The sequence below is a fragment of the Petromyzon marinus genome, chromosome 73 (genome assembly GCF_048934315.1).
Source record: "Petromyzon marinus isolate PM22_M1 ecotype Great Lakes invasive population chromosome 73, UKy_Petmar_22M1.pri1.0, whole genome shotgun sequence".
In the NCBI taxonomy this organism is placed as follows: Eukaryota; Metazoa; Chordata; class Hyperoartia; order Petromyzontiformes; family Petromyzontidae; genus Petromyzon; species Petromyzon marinus.
Window position 1 is genome coordinate 5,444,240 of NC_133739.1, and position 18,718 is coordinate 5,462,957.

Here is an 18,718-nt window from a genome sequence, read left to right on the forward strand (position 1 = left end):
TCACCAACATCACCACCACCGTCTCCACCACTGCCAACACCACAACCACAACCCACCATCAACACCATCCTCACCATTGCCAACATCAGCACCACCACTGCCATCACCACCACTGCCATCAACACCATCATCACCATCACCATAGACAACCACCATCGCCAACACCACCACCAACACCACTACCATCATCACCATCACCATTGCCAACAATGGCTCCTGAGGCAGATAGGACATTAAAGTTGAAATAATGACATAGGGCAGTCTGCGCACAGACTTGGGAGACCATTGCTGCCTGCCGCTCTACCTGCTCTCAAGACTGTTGATTGCTCCCCGTCCTTCCTCAACAGACGGCACCCTCAGCCAGCCACAACCAGGGAGTGGACACGTCCTCCAATATTAAAGGCACAGTAGCCCCCAGTAGGGTCAAACTCCACCTTGCCCCATGATGTTATTCGAGCTGAGGAGTATCCCCTCAATCAACACCTCACTGATATGCTAAAAAAAAACCTGCAGACATGTTCCTGGGGGTTAGAGATCGGGTCACCATTCTTTCCTTTAAGGATGGTACAATGTGTGGCTCTGCAAGTTAATTTTTTGAAGGAGTTAAGAGGGATCACGAGCTACTGAGGGCAGTTTCCATCTCCTCAGCAAACCCGCGACCGCCACTCATCCTTGCAGCGCCACACAGCTCTCCAAACCTCTGAGTGATGCTATAGACTTTGGGTCTGTTGATTTGTTCAGGTAGCCAAAACACCTGGGGACGTCTGGACTGTTTACCCAATATAGCCATAGCTGCATGAGCCACAGCCCTGAACATCACCTCATTTCCTCTCAACAATAACATCACCACCATGACCACAATCGCTTATGTCACCATCACCAACATCACATCACTCATTCATGAACACTCACCCAGTCACTCAGTCGCGCAAATCACACCATCAAAATCACTCATAGTAGTCACACCTAATCTCACACCTAGTAACTCACTGAATCCCCCACTCACACTAACTCATCAACTTACTCGCTTACCTCAATGAAGAAGTTCCCCACTAACTGAACCACTCATTTTCCATTGTAATTTTTGATAAACTTTTCATTCTAACACACGCAGGTGTGTGTATGTCTGTGGGGAGCGGACGAGTAGCGGTTAGCGCGCTGCGCTATGAACCCAGCGAGCCGAGTTCGATTCCCGCTCACGGCAAACACCAGTGACGATTGTTTTAACCGGTCCTGGGCCTCCCCTAGGTCGACTCGGCCTCAAATTAGTATCTGTGTGGTGTGTAAAACATTGCCACTGGGGAAACAAAGGCGGTTGGGAGTGGTGCTGGCCACCCACCCCCTTGTGTACCGGTCCGGCCTTCATAGGTGCTCGCTAACAGCACTTGCCCCAAAAGTCTTCCTGGCTATATGGGGGATCTTTGTCTTTTTTGTGTGCTAGTACAGTGATAACTTAGCAGTACCCTCCTGCAAACAAGGCTTGAGACTAAGTGCGGCATTCCTGGGTACCCAAGCGCTGTAACGACGACGACGATGATTGAGGTTTCTCTCCACGTGTTAGGATCGTTGGCGCAGTGGCTAGCGCACTGAGCTACGAACTTGGCGACCCGGATTCGATTCCCGCTCACGGGCAACACCAGTGATGATTATCTGAACTGGTCCTGGGCCTCCCCTAGGTCAACTCAGCCTAAAATTAGCACCTGGTGTCATGAGTATTGAACATCAGCGCTGGAGAGACTGCCACCTAGGTGTGGTGCTGGGCACACCTCCCGATTTCTGTGTCCATGCCGGCCGAAATAGGTGCTCACTAACAGCACTTGTCATAAAAGGCCATGTGGGCTACGCAGGGGATGGTTGTATTTTGCCTGTGTGTGTCTGGGACCTATTTGCACAGGCGAATCAATGCAACCCACACACCCACAGCCCGGCACTTACTCCCAGATGGTGTCGAACACGTGGTCTCGGTTTGGACCACGAAGCGAGTCCATAAGTAGGATGCACGGTCTGCAGAGACACAGACACACGTACATATATATACGCACACACGTACATATACACACACACGCACATATATACATACACACAAGCACATATACAACCGCTATTCGCCACAAAGTGTCGGTGACGTCACCATGGCGCTTGTGCCAGGCAATGTGCACGTTAAGGCCATGTGAAGTGTTGAACGCCCGCTGGCAGGTCACGGGACAGGCCCAGGTACCATGGGTGGCAACCTGCTGTGTCCCAGCCACCTGGTGTTCCGCTCGTTGCTGTGATCGTCGCTCCTCCGCCCTCCGTTGTTGCTGGAGGGTGACTGCCTGCAAATGCCCAGTAGCGTCCTTCACAGAGGCCGATATTGACACGACTGGTACCAGTCATCGGCACGTCCACTCAGCTCCACATCCTCCTCTACCACATCGGCCCGACTCTTTTATAGCCAGTGCTGTGCTCGAAACTTGAATTTGGAGCTTTCGTGACTGCAGGAATTATTCTTTGTTTTTTTTTGTAAAGTCACGTAGAAATAATAAAATAACATAATAGTGTACGACGTTTCGATTGCAACACAAGCAATCATCATCAGGTACAGAAGAGACCAGCCTGTCTCGAGGACAGCACCGGAGCGAAACACAGCCAAGCTCAGACCCAGACCTTTAAGGTCGCGGTCTATATATGTGTATGCGGTCTGTATATTTTTTAGATTTTAAATTTCACACTTAACTTACAATTTAGCAATCTTTGAAATAACGTAATCAACCTGACCTTGCGTTAATTGTGTTTTGACCGGCCGTCTGTGTTGCATTATATGGTTTCTAAATCTTGCTAAAACCTGTTTGATTTAGTGTGCTCCCACGTCTCTCTCTCTCTGTATCCCCTGTTGTATCTGTGTATGTATATATATCTGCGGGTATGTGTCTCCTCTCTCTCGTAAATTTAGCACTTCTGTACCTTTCTAGATTTGAAGCTTTCGTGACTGCAAGGATCCATACTCTTTGGTTCTATTCGGTAAAGTCACTTAGGTAAAACAACAAAAATCACGACGTTTCAGCCACAGCACAAGCGGCCTTCATCAGGTGGGGGGACCGGACTGTATCGGGGACAGCGCTGGAGGGAGGCGCAGCCAAGCTCAGACCGCGACCTTAAAGGTCGCAGTCTGAGCATGGCTGTGTTTCGCTCCGGCGCTGTCCTCGAGACAATGTCTCTTCTGTACCTGATGATGATTGCTTGTGTTGCAATCGAAACGTCGTGACTTTACCGAAAAAAACAAAGAATAATTCCTGCAGTCACGAAAGCTCCAAATTCAAGTTTCAACCACCTCTTCGGGGAGGTATGAGGTATGTGTCTTTGTGTTCTCTACTGGTGTGTTTACCTTTGTGTTCTTGACATAGGTTTGTGTCTCTGTGCTGTCTCTGCCTGTGTTTGTGCCTTGGGTTTCCGAGTGTGTGCCGTTTCCTCTGTTGCCTCCGCGCCGCCCCTTGCTGCATGCTTCATGCTAATTTGTGTCCCATTGTCTCGCCGATCATGTGTAGTTTCTTCCTTGGCCCTCGTGCCGCGTTCGAATTTGTTGCCCCTTTACATCTCAGCCCCGCCCTCTCTGTCTATTTAAAACCTTGACACAGAGATGATGCTTCACTGTGTGCCTGTCTCTCTCCATGTGTCTCTGTGCTAACTCGTTCTGCTTGGATGTCTGTATATGTGTATGCGGTCTGTATATGTTTTAGATTTTAAATTTCACACTTAACTTACAATGTAGCAATCTTTGAAATAACGTAATCAACCTGACCTTGCGTTAATTGTGTTTTGACCGACCGTCTGTGTTGCGTTATATGGTTTCCAAATCTTGCTAAAACCTGTTTGATTGTGTGCTCCCACGTTTCTCTCTGTATCCCCTGTTGTATCTGTGTCTGTATATATATCTGCGGTTGTGTCTCCTCTCTCTCGTAAATTTAGCTCTTCTGTACCTGATGATGATTGCTTGTGTTGCAATCGAAACGTCGTACACTATTATGTTATTTTATTATTTCTACGTGACTTTACCGAAAAAAACAAAGAATAAGTGCTGTGCTCGTTTAACACCCTCTATCCGGCCAAACAAAAGCGGTCTGGCCACGTGGTGGCTAGACATGCGGGCTACATGGCCCAGCCAACGCAGCCTGGCCTGCTGGAGGAGCTCACCAATGGGAACATGTCCATATCTTCCAAGGAATTGTGAGCGCCTCCCACAATTCAGCTTGGTTAAACCCAGGATGGGACATCGGCAGGCCAGCCTTAATGTTTTAAACTGGCACAGATGTTCCATTAAAGGGATCCACATTTCACAAGGGAGGGCAATAACTGTGACCGAGAAGATGCAGAGCTTCATGTGGAGTGACGAGCCAAGGAGCTTCTTGACAGATAACGCCCCTCAACTGCTTCGGAGTGAGACCTCTGCTGCAAAACCAGAATTGGTCATAATCACACTGTCCATGTTCAGCAGCAGCGCCTCCAACTCATTCTCAGAGTGAGCAGCAACCAGTAGTTAATCAGCATACATAACATGGTTGTCCAATAGAGAGCCATCCCTTGACCGCACCCAGACATCAATTAGCCTCCCATTGTATCTGTAACAGATGGAAATTCCTATGGTACAGCTATGTAAAGCTTCTCGAACTATGTGGTCAAATATGTGAATTAATTAAACTCCCAGACATGCAGCTTTACCCCCGGACATGCCCACCATTGTGAAGATCACGAATGATTATGATCATAGGGTCAGAGGGACCCCAAAATCAGGACGAATAACCCAGAACCCTGGCCTATTGATGACATCAGAGGCCTTGACCAGGTCAATAAAGTCAAGATGTAGGTCCCACTGAAATTCCCTACACCTTTGCTAAAGCAGACGGACAAAGAAAATGCTGCCTGTGTTGGACCGCCCTGGCCTGAAACCACATTGGGGCTCCATAAACCTCTACTCAGCACGCTGCCTGGCAAGGGGGCGATGTTGAATAATCCTTACCTTTCCTGGACTCGCACTGAGGAGGGAGATGCCTCTGTAGTTACAATCAGAACGGTATCCCTTCTTAAAGAGGATCACAAGGGGATCCCTCCGATGCTGATTAACCTATCCTGTGGTCCACAGTTGTAATAATGTCACATAGGGCAGTCTGCACACAGACTTGGGAGATCATCACTGCCCGCCCCACTTAACCTTCTGTTAAGACTCTGAATCGCTTCTAATCCTTCCTCAATAGATGGCATCCTCAGCCAGCCACTACCACAGGGAGTGGATACTTCCTCCAATTTTAAAGGCACAGTAGCCCCCAGTAGGGTCAAACTCCACCTTGCTCCATGATGTTATATCTGGACTGAGGAGTTTCCCCTCATTCAACACCTCACTGATATGCTCAGCAAAACCTGCAGACATGTTCCTGGGGTCACCATGGGTCACCATTCTTTCCCTTAAGGACGGTGTTGTGTGGCTCTGCAAGTTACGTTTTTGAAGGACGTAAAGTAGGATCACGAGCTACTGTGAGCAGTTTCCATCTCCTCAGCGGCCCATGACCACCACTCATCCTTGCAGAGCTACATGGCTGTCCGAACCTCTGAGTGAAGGCTGCGGTAAGCCTCCTCATCCTCTAACGTGGGATGTTATAGATGGCGGGAGTGGGCCTGCCGCTTTTTCTCAGCCAGCCAGAACACCTCCTCTGTCAGCCAGGGTCTCCAGGGAGGTCTGGACTGCATACCCAATGCAGTGATCGCAACTGCATGAGCCACAATCTTGAACCTCAACCATTTTTTTCTGGCATCAGGAGGAGGTGGGGAACAATTCCTACCACAGCCGAAAGTGATTAAAAAATTCTTCCCCACCACCGCAATGGAAATATAACAGGCACATCTTAAAGATAACAGACCGATGGTCAGGGGGCAGGTCCCTTTGTCAAGGACATGGGTCCACATCCGCTGTTCCGTCACTATGTGGTCCAGCAGATGTTCTTGCTTGGACCCGGCATGCATCACTGATGTTGTGTGTGTGCCGATGCCGAAGAACATGTTGGTAATTACAAGCCTATGGGCTGCACAGAAGTCTAGCAGCCTCCTACTGTTGTTACTGAGCTGATCTAGCCCATGCCTTCCAATCACTCCAGCCCAATTGCCTACATCACAACCTAGCACGAGGGGGCCACTTCAGCTAGCACCTGGAACAGGTCATGGGAGGCATCAAATTCATCTGCCTTGCCTGCGTCCCACCACCGATGTTCATCTTCGGTGGGGGCGGAAGTCACCAACCCTCCACCATTGCTCGCCTTCCTTTGATGGGGAGGCGAGCCCACAGAAGCCTGGGGCTTACAGCTTCCCACGCTTCGCCTCCACACGCCCTCGCCCCCTTCAATCCTTTCGTACAGAAGCAGAGCCACTGCCTGTTATTTGGCAGTGTGCTGCTCCCAAGTGGAAGACTGTACACAACACCTCATGGTGACCTCGAGTCAGAACCAGCACCACCAGATCTCTTGTATTCCAGAGGTCCAGGCGATACAAGTCCAGCTCCCGACAAAGGAAAGGCAGCCTTTCCTCCGCAACGAGCATTCGGATATTCCACATGGCCAACTGCAGTGGTTTCCTGTTTCTGGAGGAACCCCGAGAACGGGGTTCAGTCTGGCCCCGCCATTTGGGGTTTGGCCAGACGGCATCATAAACAGACACGCACAAAAGACAAAAACAAACACATGGACACAATCAGAAACACAGACACACAAACACACTGGGGACCCTGGGACCTGGTCTCCCTGGGACCTGGTCTCCCTGGGTCCCGGTCTCCCTGGGTTTCACTGTGGACAATGGTACATGGTCGCTCTCTGGTTCTCACTGTTTGCAGATCTGTGGGTTCTGTGCAAGCCCGTTGTGCATGAACTGTGACGTGTAGTCATGGTCGTCTTCATGCCAGGCCTCCTCCTCTTCATCCTCCTCCTCCTCCTCCTCTTCATCCTCCTCCTCCTCATCCTCCTCCTCCTCCTCATCTTCATCCTCATCTTCATCCTCCTCATCTTCATCCTCCTCCTCATCCTCCTCCTCCTCGTCCTCCTCCTCGTCCTCGTTTCTCTCTTCGTTGTCTTGGTCCGAGTGGGTGTCAAAATTGTTGTAGCACTGTGGGGTGTCACGCGATCACAATCATCATCATCACCATCACCAACATCATCACCACCCCCAACATCATCACAATCATCACCACAACCACCTATCATCACAAAGCATCATCATTAATGCGACCAACATCACCACCGCTACCATCAACAGCACAGTGCACTGTGGGTACACACCTGGTCCAGGGGCGGAGAGGAGGGGCTGCCCCTCTGTGCTGCCTCCATCTCTGTGGCAATGTGGGGGGGGGGGGATAGAGGAGGGGGGGTCACACATAGATCCCCACGTTTAGTAGCCACACTCTCATCATCATCACCACCATCGCCATCCCCCCCCCTCCCTGCTCGTTCAGCCAAGAAAAGTCATCATCGGAGTCCCAAGACTCTGTATTTTGAGGAGGGCTCCTGCCAGGCTGTCCAGCAAGGGCCCAATGCAGCTGGTGCTGTGATCCCCAACTGAACAATGTGTGGCTGAGTTTTTCACATTTGGACTTGCAATGGCCATACACAACGGCCATTCCTTTACCGAGGTTTTTGTTGGGTTAGAGATTGCATGAATATAAATGTTGTGCCGTTAAACCTGCCAATGCCCTACTAGTTACAGCACGCCGGTGTGTTAGAGAGTAAACCCATTATGACATTTACAATTACTCTCCAACACACAACCGGTGTGCTGTATTATTAACGAATTGGCACGTTTTGTTTTCGTAAAAAAACCTTGCTAATTGGCTGTGTCTGGTGGTGGCGGGTTTAACGACATATTTACATTTACGCAATCTAACCCAATCTCTATTACGGATGTTGGTCACGAAAGTCTACGTCTTAAAGTGGCCCTCCTACTCTCGTAAACGATGTCACAGCTGTATTTATTTATTTATTTACCAGGTGTAAGGCCCCCAACTGAGTTGTGCGGCTTTTTCAGAAGCGATCTGGCCGTCACAAATGGTAGCAGCTCAATAAAGTGGCTTATCATCATCATCATCATCACGTGGACATTCATAGCAGCAGCCAAATACTCTCAATGCATGATGTCGATAATTATAAATGTGGAGGGAAAAACCCAAGGACCCGGAGACAAAATCCACGTGACCATGGGGCGAGAAAGACGCAGACTACAAATATACAGCAGCAGGCATCGTCAGGGTCAGGATCGAACCCACGAACCCCTGTATACCAAGCGAGGCAGTTAACGCCTCCAAACGACTGCAAAGCGGTCAGCGCGCAATATGATTGCACAGCTCATACATCAGCGCAGTATTAATCAGGGCAGCCTGCCGGATTCTAACCGTGCCGGATTCTAACCGTGCCGGATTCTAACCGTGCCGGATTCTAACCGTGCCGCCGTTTAAAAGGGGGGGAACAGGAGACAGTGACAGGGCCAGCACGGGCAAGTGAAAGGTCTCTCACCTCGGGCCCGAGCATCGAGATCCATCAGACTGACAGCGACATCACCCCCATCGGCTGGCTCCTCTCCCCCCTTCTTCCGAGACACACACGGGGAGAGAGAGAGAGTGTTCAGTTTCAGTTTAATTTATTAGGTATAGCCCTGTGAGCAAATTCGACTCTTGAATCGGGTGCAACTGCAATAAACAAAAACATGAACAAAAAACATCTTAAAGTGACTACGCGCAAACAGAAAAATCCAGGAAAAAACAGCAGTCTTCCAGAGAAAGCACCGAATATCAATGCTGTGTGCAAAAATCCTAGTGGGATGCAAGTCAAACAATAATCATAGGACCATTTAGATTAAAGTTATCAGTCTAACTCTGTACTACAACAAACAAATATGGCTAGAGAGAGAGAGGAGAGAAGAGAGAGACAGTGAGAGGTCAAAGAGACGGGCAGTTGTGGGCAGTGTACATTCTGGCAAAAAATCACCCGATGATGCTGGATGTAATTACCGGCGAAACATCACAGTACTCAAATCGTAATTGTTGTCGTAAGTTTACTCTCCAACACACAACCGGTTAGTGCTGAACTAGTAACTAATTGACACGTTTTGTTCACGTAAAAAAAACCCCTTACTGATTGGCTGCGTTGAGTGGAGGGTTCACGACACATTTATACTTACGCAATGTAACTGAAAAAAAACCTCTATTATGAATAATATTGGTCGCAAAAGCCAGCTCCATGTTAAACTGTGGGGAGTGTGTTTGTGTCATTGGTACCACTGTGCCCATTCATCCAGGAAATAATCAGTGAGCGCCATGGCTTTCTCAGGAGGGTGCTGCAGTAATGGTGGGCAGTGACGGCTAACACGTGAGCTAAAATCGCTGTGCTGCCTGTGTGAATGGCCCAAAAGGATGACATCCCACTTCATCCCTGGTGGTGGCCGCTTAGTAAGGCTGTGGTGGTGGCTGTAAGCAATGCCCACTGGAAGGAAGGCCGGAACCAATCGGCGGTGCTCACTAGCTGCCGCCAGTGGCCAACGTAGCCCTCTGGACGGGTGGGTAAGGGGGACTTGGTGAACTCCCTCCGCCTTCGACTCAATTACCACAAAAAACATGGTGAAATGATTGTAAATAACCTGGTTGATGGAGGCCCTGGGGGTAACAAGGCATCTCTGATGTCTCCTGACCAAACCGTGGTTGGAAACTTCTTCCCTACCTCCCCAACACTCCTGGAGTTCCTCCAGAAGAACATGGAATGTTTCAACACTCACTCTGCAGGAGAGGCTGCTATTTCTCAGTCGCGAGCAGGACCTCAACAGACTGGACCTCTGTGGCATTCAGGAGGTCTGGTGAACCGGCTCTGCCTCCAATCACCATGAGGGGTGAACAGTCCTCCATTCGGTGCAGGAAATAATAACCTCTATTTTATAAAGCCAAGTATCTCAAAGTTCTGTACACAAAAAATAAAGCTACACTCACAAGCATTGCTAAAATCTAAGCGAACTAGGAATTATGATAACAATATCGACTCTGGAAATTTCAATCAAATTAAGAAATGATAAAAGCGAATAATAATTGCAGAGTAATCCAACGAAACAAACTTGGTTTTTAGATCTTGAGGTTTTGAGGGAAAGCTTGCAGCACAAATCGGTGAGTTTTAAGACGGTGATTGACAACGTGAAAGAGACACAGAATCCCCAATGGACCGAGGGGACTCCACAATTGCAGTAGTGGTGGCTTACACCTCTAAAGAAGATGACCATCAGTGGCGGGAAGCAGGCAAGGCTGATGAGTTGGATGCCTTCTAGGACCTCCTGTCCCAGGTGCTGGCTAAAGTGAACCCTGAGGATAGAGTCAACCTGTTTGGTTACTTTAATGCTCGAGGCACCTGGGCTGGAGTGACTGGAAGGCATGGGCAAGATCATCTCAATAACAATGGTGGGAAGCTGCTAACCTTCTGAGCTGCTCATGGGATTGTAATCACCAACGTGCTGTTCCGACATCGGTGTATCCACACAACATCATGAATGAATGCTGGGTCCAAACAATAACATTTTCAAAACTATGTTGTGATGGGACAGTGGACGAGGGGCCATGTCCTTTACACTAAACCCTACTGTGGTGCTGACCTGCCCACTGCCATTCTTCCATTCAAACCCATAATAGCCTTGTCTCAGCTTGCTGATGAAAGTTTCAAGTGAGAATGTTAACATCGTTTTCAGCTGAGGTTGCCATTGCCACCCCCCCCTCTCATCCTGGGAAATGGGTAAGGTTCAGGACTGTGGCTCAAGCAGCTATGGCTATATTTGGAACCCAGTCCAGTCCTCCCCAGGGACCCTGGCTGATGGAGGAAGTGTTCCGGCGAGCTGAGAGAAAGCGACAAGCCCACTCCCGCCATGGCAACATCCCATGTTGGAGAATGAGGCGGCTTACCGCACCCTTCGGGCGCTGCAGGATTTCAGTGCTTCACGGCATAGTGTGTTACCAATTGTTTTCTTGGTGACTATGGTCCCAGCTGCCTTGAGATAATTGACAAGATCCTCCCATGTAGTTCTGGGCTGATTCCTCACCGTTCTCATGATCATTGCAACTCCACGAGGTGAGATCTTGCATGGAGCCCCAGGCCGAGGGAGATTGACAGTTCTTTTGTGTTTCTTTCATTTGCGAATAATCGCACCAACTGTTGTCACCTTCTCACCAAGCTGCTTGGCAATGGTCTTGTAGCCCATTCCAGCCTTATGTAGGTCTACAATCTTGTCCCTGACATCCTTGGAGAGCTCTTTGGTCTTGACCATGGTGGAGAGTTTGGAATCTGATTGATTGATTGCTTCTGTGGACAGGTGTCTTTTATACAGGTAACAAGCTGCGATTAGGAGCACTCCCTTTAAGAGTGTGCTCCTAATGTCAGCTCGTTACCTGTATAAAAGACAACTGGGAGCCAGAAATCTGATTTAGAGGGGGTCAAATACTTATTTCCCTCATTAAAATGCAAATCAATTTATAACATTTTTGACGTCGTTTTTCTGGATTTTTTTTGTTGTTATTCAGTCTCTCACTGTTCAAATAAACCTACCATTAAAATTATAGACTGATCATTTTTTTGTCAGTGGGCAAACGTACAAAATCAGCAGGGGATCAGATACTGTTTTCCCTCACTGTATCACCCAGAAGGGGAAAAAAGGTGATGTGATCTCTGACCCCCCATGAACATGTTTGTGGAGCATTTCAGTAAGATCTTGGGGGCAGGGAAATCCTTCAGCTGAAATAACATCAGGGATCAGGTGCGTTTGACCCTATTCGGGCCGCTGTGATTCAAATAATGGAGGAAGTAGCCACCTACTGTGAAAGACTATGGCTGAAGTGTCATCTGTTGAGGAAGGACGGGGGAGCAATCCAGACTCTGAGATCAGGAAGAGCGTCGGTCAGAGATGACCTTCAAAGAGAGCTGCTGAGGGAGTGTGGTGATTGCATACAGGCTACTCTATGTGACATCACAACCATTTGCATCACCGGACGGATTCTCCAGGGTTGGAAGGATGCACTGGTGGTGCCCCTCATGCATGTGTAAGTAGACAGCGCCACCTAGGGGGTGACAAGGGGTATCTGCATGGCCACCACTGGGTAATTGGAACCCAATCCGAAGCGGCGATTCCATGTAGGCCAAAGGTAATGGGCGGAGCTAGAGAGAATGTATGGGAACTTTTGCATCTTGGGGACAGCATTCCTTTGCAAAGGTCTCACATGAAACACCTCTCTGTTATATCCCATGCTATGATATGGGCAACATCATTGTTCACAATGACAGGGATGTCAGTTTGCAGCTCTTCCAGAGAGAGAGTTGACAAGCCTCTACCATTTCTTACTGGTTAAGGTGCGATCAGTAAGCTCCTCCTTGAATTTGATGTTGTAGTTCCTTCTAGCCTGCTTCTCAGCCTGGTTGAACAAGTGTCTTGCTTTGGCAAATTTCAGCTTGATGACGGCAGTATTGTTTTTATTGAGCTAGCGGAAGAGGTGTCGCTTCTACCTTGGAGCTCTCCTGCACTTCTCGTCAACCCATGCCTCATCTCAAGAGCTTTTTGGTGAGAATGTTGCTGTGGATGTATAGCTCCATAACATTACAGGAAATTGAACAATCTGTTGGAGACCCAAGCAGCTTGCAAGCTGTAGAGCTTGGCAGCCAGCTGAGTATGTTGTTCAGCTACCTAGCCAGTCTTCATGATAGACATTGAAGTCTCCCACCAGCATGATGGAATATGCTTCAAACTCTGTAATTTTTATGGGGTTTCAGTGTCCATGTAGTTAAAGACGCCATTGTTAGCACTGGGTGGTCTGTACACAGCTCCTTCGAGTAGCTTCCAGGAACTTAAAGTGACTGTCTGCTCCGTCTCAAACAGATAGGTCTAGGAATGTTTCCACCACAATGGCAACTGTGGGTTCTTTCTCCTTGCACACGTTCACGTTGGCAAGTTCTCCGATGTTGGATCTCAGGCCACAGATGTTGACCTCAACGATTTGCAGTTCCTTGTCTTACAGTCGGTGGGCAAGCGCAATTCGTTTCCATGTTGTTCCGTCCTTTTGAGGTTTGGCTTTGTTACTTGTAGAAATTGAGGAGGGTTCAACGTTTGCTGGCCCTTGATCCCAGGCATACTAAGTATACGCTATACATGACATGATCTTAAAGTATCCGAAGACTCGTAACATATTGTACTCAGGGATCAGCCACTCGGTCAAGGGTGGGGTGACCAGCGTTTTGTGATCCCCCTACTCCGTACAGTTGGCTAGGTATGGTGCGAAATAACTTCAAACGGGTGTGGCATGGGCTAGAGAAGAGATGGGCTGATGTGGTACAGGAAGATGAGGAGCTTAGTGGGCTTGCCAATGACTGATAGCAGCGGTGTCAAAACTGGCCTCTGTGGAGGAGGCTCGGCACAGATACTGCTTGCCAGGTGGAGGCAGTCGCCCTCCAACAATGGAATGCAAAGAAGCCACACTCACAACAATGAGCAGAGCGCCGGGCAGATAAACCGCAGCAAGTTGACACAGGTGGTGCGCGTCTGCCAGTCATCAGTCAACCCACGGCACTTGGGTCTGTTCCGTGATCCCCCTTCCAGTAAAGAGCCTTCCACAAAGTATACTCTTCTATCGCTACTACCATGATTAACTCTGTGCCCGTGAACTCACTCTGATTTCTCCTCCTCCCTCCATGTTAAGGCCTCTGTCGACCACGTTCAACATATCCACTGTGTTCGAGCACAACACCGCACAATCACAACGCTTTCCTGTTTCATCTTTGGCACACTTCAAATGAGTGGCATTGTCATCTCTTACCCCCCCCCCCCCACAATTTTGTATAACCTGGAAGCTCAATTTAAGAAAGACATCAACTCCGATATCATCGCCTCGCTTTTTACGCGCATTTATATGACGGGATTTTGAAAGAGCACGTCAAGATTAATATAAAACTAATTTTTGTTATGCGCGCACTATTATTCAAATAACGCACTCAAGAGCGTTGGGCCATGGTGCACGGAGCGCGCTGCAGGCTCATCGTTAGTCAGGCAACAAAGTTTCAATCGCGACAACAAACACCACAAGAGCATCTCCTTCTCGCACGCCATTCTCAAGATCTTGTCCACGTGAAGTATGTCTTTGCACACATTTGAAAGCGCCATCAATCTCCACCATCGTGATCCCCGCCACTCTTCACTCCCTCCACCACCAGCCCCAATACTGCCACACTCAAGCATCTAACTTTGTTTTACTTTATTATTTTTTGTATTCTTTCTTTAAATAGGCTGCTACTATCTTTAACACATGTATGGTAGTATTGCACATATATGTATTGTAACCTGTAAAATATGTAGATGTAAGAATGAGGTTCGATAGCGTGCTCTCCCGAACACTAACCCGTTTCTTTTAATTCGTATGGGAAATGTACATTAAAATTTACGTGATTTCAAGTTACGCACCATTTTCAAGAACTTGACCCCTGCGCAAAAAGAGAGGTAGCCGCAGTGCTATTTTGCTGTGGGCGGGTTGACTTTTTCGGCCACTGGCCTGTGGTCAAAACACCTAGGAGCCTGGCAAAGTTTGGAAGTAACGGCTGCTGTTTTTCTCTGCAGGGAGCAGCGGCACATCATGAATTAGCGGGCAAAGTGCCTCACAAATCCTGTCACGAGTTCGATTCTCGTTCATGGCCAACACCAGCAATGAAATATTTAAACCGGCCCTGAATCCTGCCCTAGATCGACTCTGCATTAAATGAGTAGCTGGTGTCGTGCAATCATCAGTGGAGACTGAAGTTGCCGGGCGTGTTGTTGGTGACACTACCCCCCCAACCCTCACAGGCACTCCGCGCAAACAGCACTTAGTCAGTGTGGCCTACATGGGGGGATTCTTTTTGTTTTTTGCCTCACCTTGGATCCATCTCCACCACAAGCTTGGAGCAGCACGGCCATCAGACGACTCGAAACCGCCACCCGGCCCTCTTCACCTCCTCCTCCTCCACCGTGCTGCTCCACTTCCTCGTCTGTGCCACCTCCTCTTTGTGCCGCATCAACTTCATCATCACCATCGCCTCCTGGCGGCTTCATCTCATCATCCTGGGTGCCTCCACCTCCTCCTCCACCTAGTTGCTGCTCAACCTCCGGGATGTTTACCTCATCAGTACGGTTTCTATCTACTGCACCCCCTTGCTCATCAATTTCCCTCATCTCATCTCTCATGTCTTCTCTTTCATCACCACCACCTCGTTGAGCCACCTCCTCATTCTCCTTCACCTGGTCTCCATACCCAGTCTGCCGCACCCACTCACCCTGGTCCCTACATCCCTCACCTCTTTGCTGTTCCTCCTCCAACTCGTCAGCCCGGCCTATGCCCACAACACTGGCTCGCAGCTCCACCTCCTTGTCCTGCATTTCCTCATCCTCACCTCCTCCTCGCTGATCAAACTCGTTGGCCACAGAGCGAATCTCCGTAATGACAATAGCCGACTCCTCCACTTCATTCGCCCCATCTTCCTCTACCCCCTCCATCGCCTCCAAACTCTGCTCCTTCATGGTCTTCTCCATTACCTCCTCTGCACCCTTCACCTCCTCCATCTTCCCCTCATGTCTCTTCACCTCCTCCATCTCCACGTCCTTCTCATCTGGTTCCTTCACCTCCTCCATCCCCTCCTCCTCCTTCCCCCTCTCCACCTCCCCCTTATCCTCTGTTATCATCCCCTCCTCCGTGCAAAGTGACCGTGTCTCCAAAATGATGATGCCCTGTCCACTTGCATCGCTCCCCTCTTCCTCCCCACTCTCTCCATCCCTCCGCCCACTGCTGCCTTTCTCCTGGACGTGGCCTCCTTCCCTCTCCCCGATGTCTTCCATCCAGTAGCCTGTGTCTCTCTCCCTGTCCCCACTTCCTCCCTCCTTTTCCCTGCTCTCTCCCCCTTCCACGCTCCCTCCCTCCTCCACACAGCCTTCCTCCTTCTCCACACTCTCTTCCTCCTTCTCCCCACTCTCTTCCTCCTCCCCACTCTCATCCTTCTTCTCCACAGTGCCTCCTTCAATCTCCCCACTGCCTCCCTCATCCACCCCACTGCCTCCCTCTGTGGCCCTGTCTCTCTCACTCTCCCTACTGCTGGTTCCCTCCTCCCCACCGTCTCCCTCCCTCTCCCTTACATTGTCTCGTTGCCCCTCGCCAAGATTGCAGGTCACTGTGCCCGCCGCTGTGGCCGCTGCATCGTGCGGCGAGTCCGAGCTTGGCTGGCAAAGCTGGTGGAGAGGCTGTGGCGAGTGGGCATCACAAGGGTAGGTTTGCGAAGGGCAGGCGGAGGGATAGGCACCAACATTGCCACCACCACCTCCATCAACGCCGTCACTAGACCTGTTCTTCACAGCAGTGCCATCAGCACCACCATCGATACTCCCGCTGTAACCGCATCCATCTGCACCATAGGCAACACCAGCAGCGCCAGCCCCATCAGTGTCACCAGCACTACAAGTATCTGCCCCTTTAGTGCTGCCACAGCCATTATGAGTGCCACCGCCATTCCCATTTCTGGTGCTGTGGGGGGTCACAGGGCTCTGCTCTCCATGCCTCGGGCTCTGCTCTCGGCTCTTCGGGCTCTGCTCTCGGCTCTTCGGGCTCTGCCCTCCGCGTTTTGGGCTCTCCTCTCGGCTCTTCGGGCTCTGCTCTCGGCTCTTCGGGCTCTGCTCTCGGCTCTTCGGGCTCTGCTCTCGGCTCTTCGGGCTCTGCTCTCGGCTCTTCGGGCTCTGCTCTCGGCTCTTCGGGCTCTGCTCTCGGCTCTTCGGGCTCTGCTCTCGGCTCTTCGGGCTCTGCTCTCGGCTCTTCGGGCTCTGCTCTCGGCTCTTCGGGCTCTGCTCTCGGCTCTTCGGGCTCTGCTCTCGGCTCTTCGGGCTCTGCTCTCGGCTCTTCGGACTCTGCTCTCCGCGTTTTGGGCTGTGCTCTCCACGCCTCGGGCTCTGCTCTCGGCTCTTCGGGCTCTGCTCTCCGCTCTTCGGACTCTGCTCTCCGCGTTTTGGGCTCTGCTCTCCACATTTCGGGCTCTGCTCTCCGCGCCTCGGGCTCTGCTCTCCAAGGCTCGGGCTCTGCTCTCCGCGTTTCGGGCTCTGCTTTCCAAGGCTCGGGCTCTGCTCTCTGCGATTCGGGCTCTGCTCTCCTAGGCTTGGGCTCTGCTCTCCACGTTTCGGGCTCTGCTCTCCACGTTTCGGGCTCTGCTCTCCACGTTTTGGGCTCTGCTCTCCGCGCTTCGGGCTCTGCTCTCCAAGGCTCGGGCTCTGCTCTCCGCGTTTTTGGCTCTGCTCTCCAAGGCTCGGGCTCTGCTCTCCGCGCTTCGGGCTCTGCTCTCCAAGGCTCGGGCTCTGCTCTCCGCGTTTTTGGCTCTGCTCTCCAAGGCTCGGGCTCTGCTCTCCGCGCTTCGGGCTCTGCTCTCCAAGGCTCGGGCTCTGCTCTCCGCGCTTCGGGCTCTGCTCTCCAAGGCTCGGGCTCTGCTCTCCAAGGCTCGGGCTCTGCTCTCCACACCTCGGGCTCTGCTCTCCAAGGCTCGGGCTCTGCTCTCCAAGGCTCGGGCTCTGCTCTCCGCGCTTGGGGCTCTGCAGTCCACGCTTTGGGCTCTGTTCTCCACGCTTGGGGCTCTGCTCTCCGGGCTTGGGGCTCTGCTCTCCACGCTTGGGGCTCTGCAGTCCACGCTTTGGGCTCTGTTCTCCACGCTTGGGGCTCTGCTCTCCGGGCTTGGGGCTCTGCTCTCCACGCTTGGGGCTCTGCAGTCCACGCTTTGGGCTCTGTTCTCCACGCTTGGGGCTCTGTTCTCCACGCTTGGGGCTCTGCTCTCCGGGCTTGGGGCTCTGCTCTCCACGCTTGGGGCTCTCTTCCCCACGCTCGGGGCTCTGATCTCCGTGGCTCGGGCTCTGCTCTCCGTGGCTCAGGCTCTGCTCTCCACACCCGGGGCTTTCCTCTCCATGGCTTGGGCTCGGCTCGTGATGGTTGGGGTTTGGTTCGAACGTCGGCGACTCCAGGCCCGGGAAGCAAACAACAGCGAGAAACCAGTGATGCCTGAGGGAGACACAGCGGCATCATCACAGATGGTATCATGACAGACGGCATCAAGAAATAAGGTTCAGTGACTTGGTAGAAAGCAGTCGCTAGTTGGTGTCACCATCTCCTGGATGATAGTCGAACTCAGCTGTAGCAAATGTCCCAGAGGTGGTATCGTGGAAGGAACCAGGCCTCTCTTGCGGCCATGAGCTCTCGAGTAGAGGTCGTGTGAACGAGGGACTCCAAAAAAATAAAGCAAGACGGCCAAGCGGCCTCGTAGCGTCGCTCGGAACGCCGCTCGAGCTCCGTAGGGGCGGCCGACGCTCGGGAGCACCGCAGATTTTATTTATTCAAATTGGGAGGAGTCTCGTTGCCTCCGGCACACGTTTGCGAGTTCGCTCTCGACCGATTACGCTAGCACGACATGAGAAAAGGGGGAGACAGAAGGAACACTAGGGCGCTGTTGCACTGCGTACAGGTTCACTCCTTCCTACAGGAGGCCCTATCTAGACTCTTCTTATCCTCCTGCACCTGCTTGGGCTGCAGTGAGGCTCCCGTGTAACGGGCAAGGCAGACGGGAACTGCTATCGTCAGGGTCGACCTGAGGGTCAACGGACGGCGGTTTCTCACACACACGGCTCCATGACTCTGGCCTTTGTGCAATGACCGGGT

The 18,718-nt window shown here is 51.1% G+C and overlaps 1 protein-coding gene across 3 annotated transcripts in view; it reads right to left on the bottom strand.

Moving 5' to 3' along the window:
* The window catches only part of LOC116957376 (uncharacterized), an 81,123-nt gene that overhangs the window by 3,822 nt on the left and 58,583 nt on the right, over positions 1 to 18,718 (bottom strand). For 2 of the 3 annotated variants that reach the window (XM_076055862.1, XM_076055864.1), the window contains exons 18-22: positions 14,920 to 18,064; positions 8,520 to 8,592; positions 7,293 to 7,342; positions 6,842 to 7,119; positions 1,936 to 2,004 (exon numbers count right to left, since the gene is read on the bottom strand). In XM_076055862.1, the coding sequence (XP_075911977.1) occupies positions 1,936 to 2,004; positions 6,842 to 7,119; positions 7,293 to 7,342; positions 8,520 to 8,592; positions 14,920 to 18,064 (3,615 nt within the window). The remainder of the gene's footprint in view (positions 1 to 1,935; positions 2,005 to 6,841; positions 7,120 to 7,292; positions 7,343 to 8,519; positions 8,593 to 14,919; positions 18,065 to 18,718) is intronic. The other variant, XM_076055863.1, reaches the window with a different exon arrangement.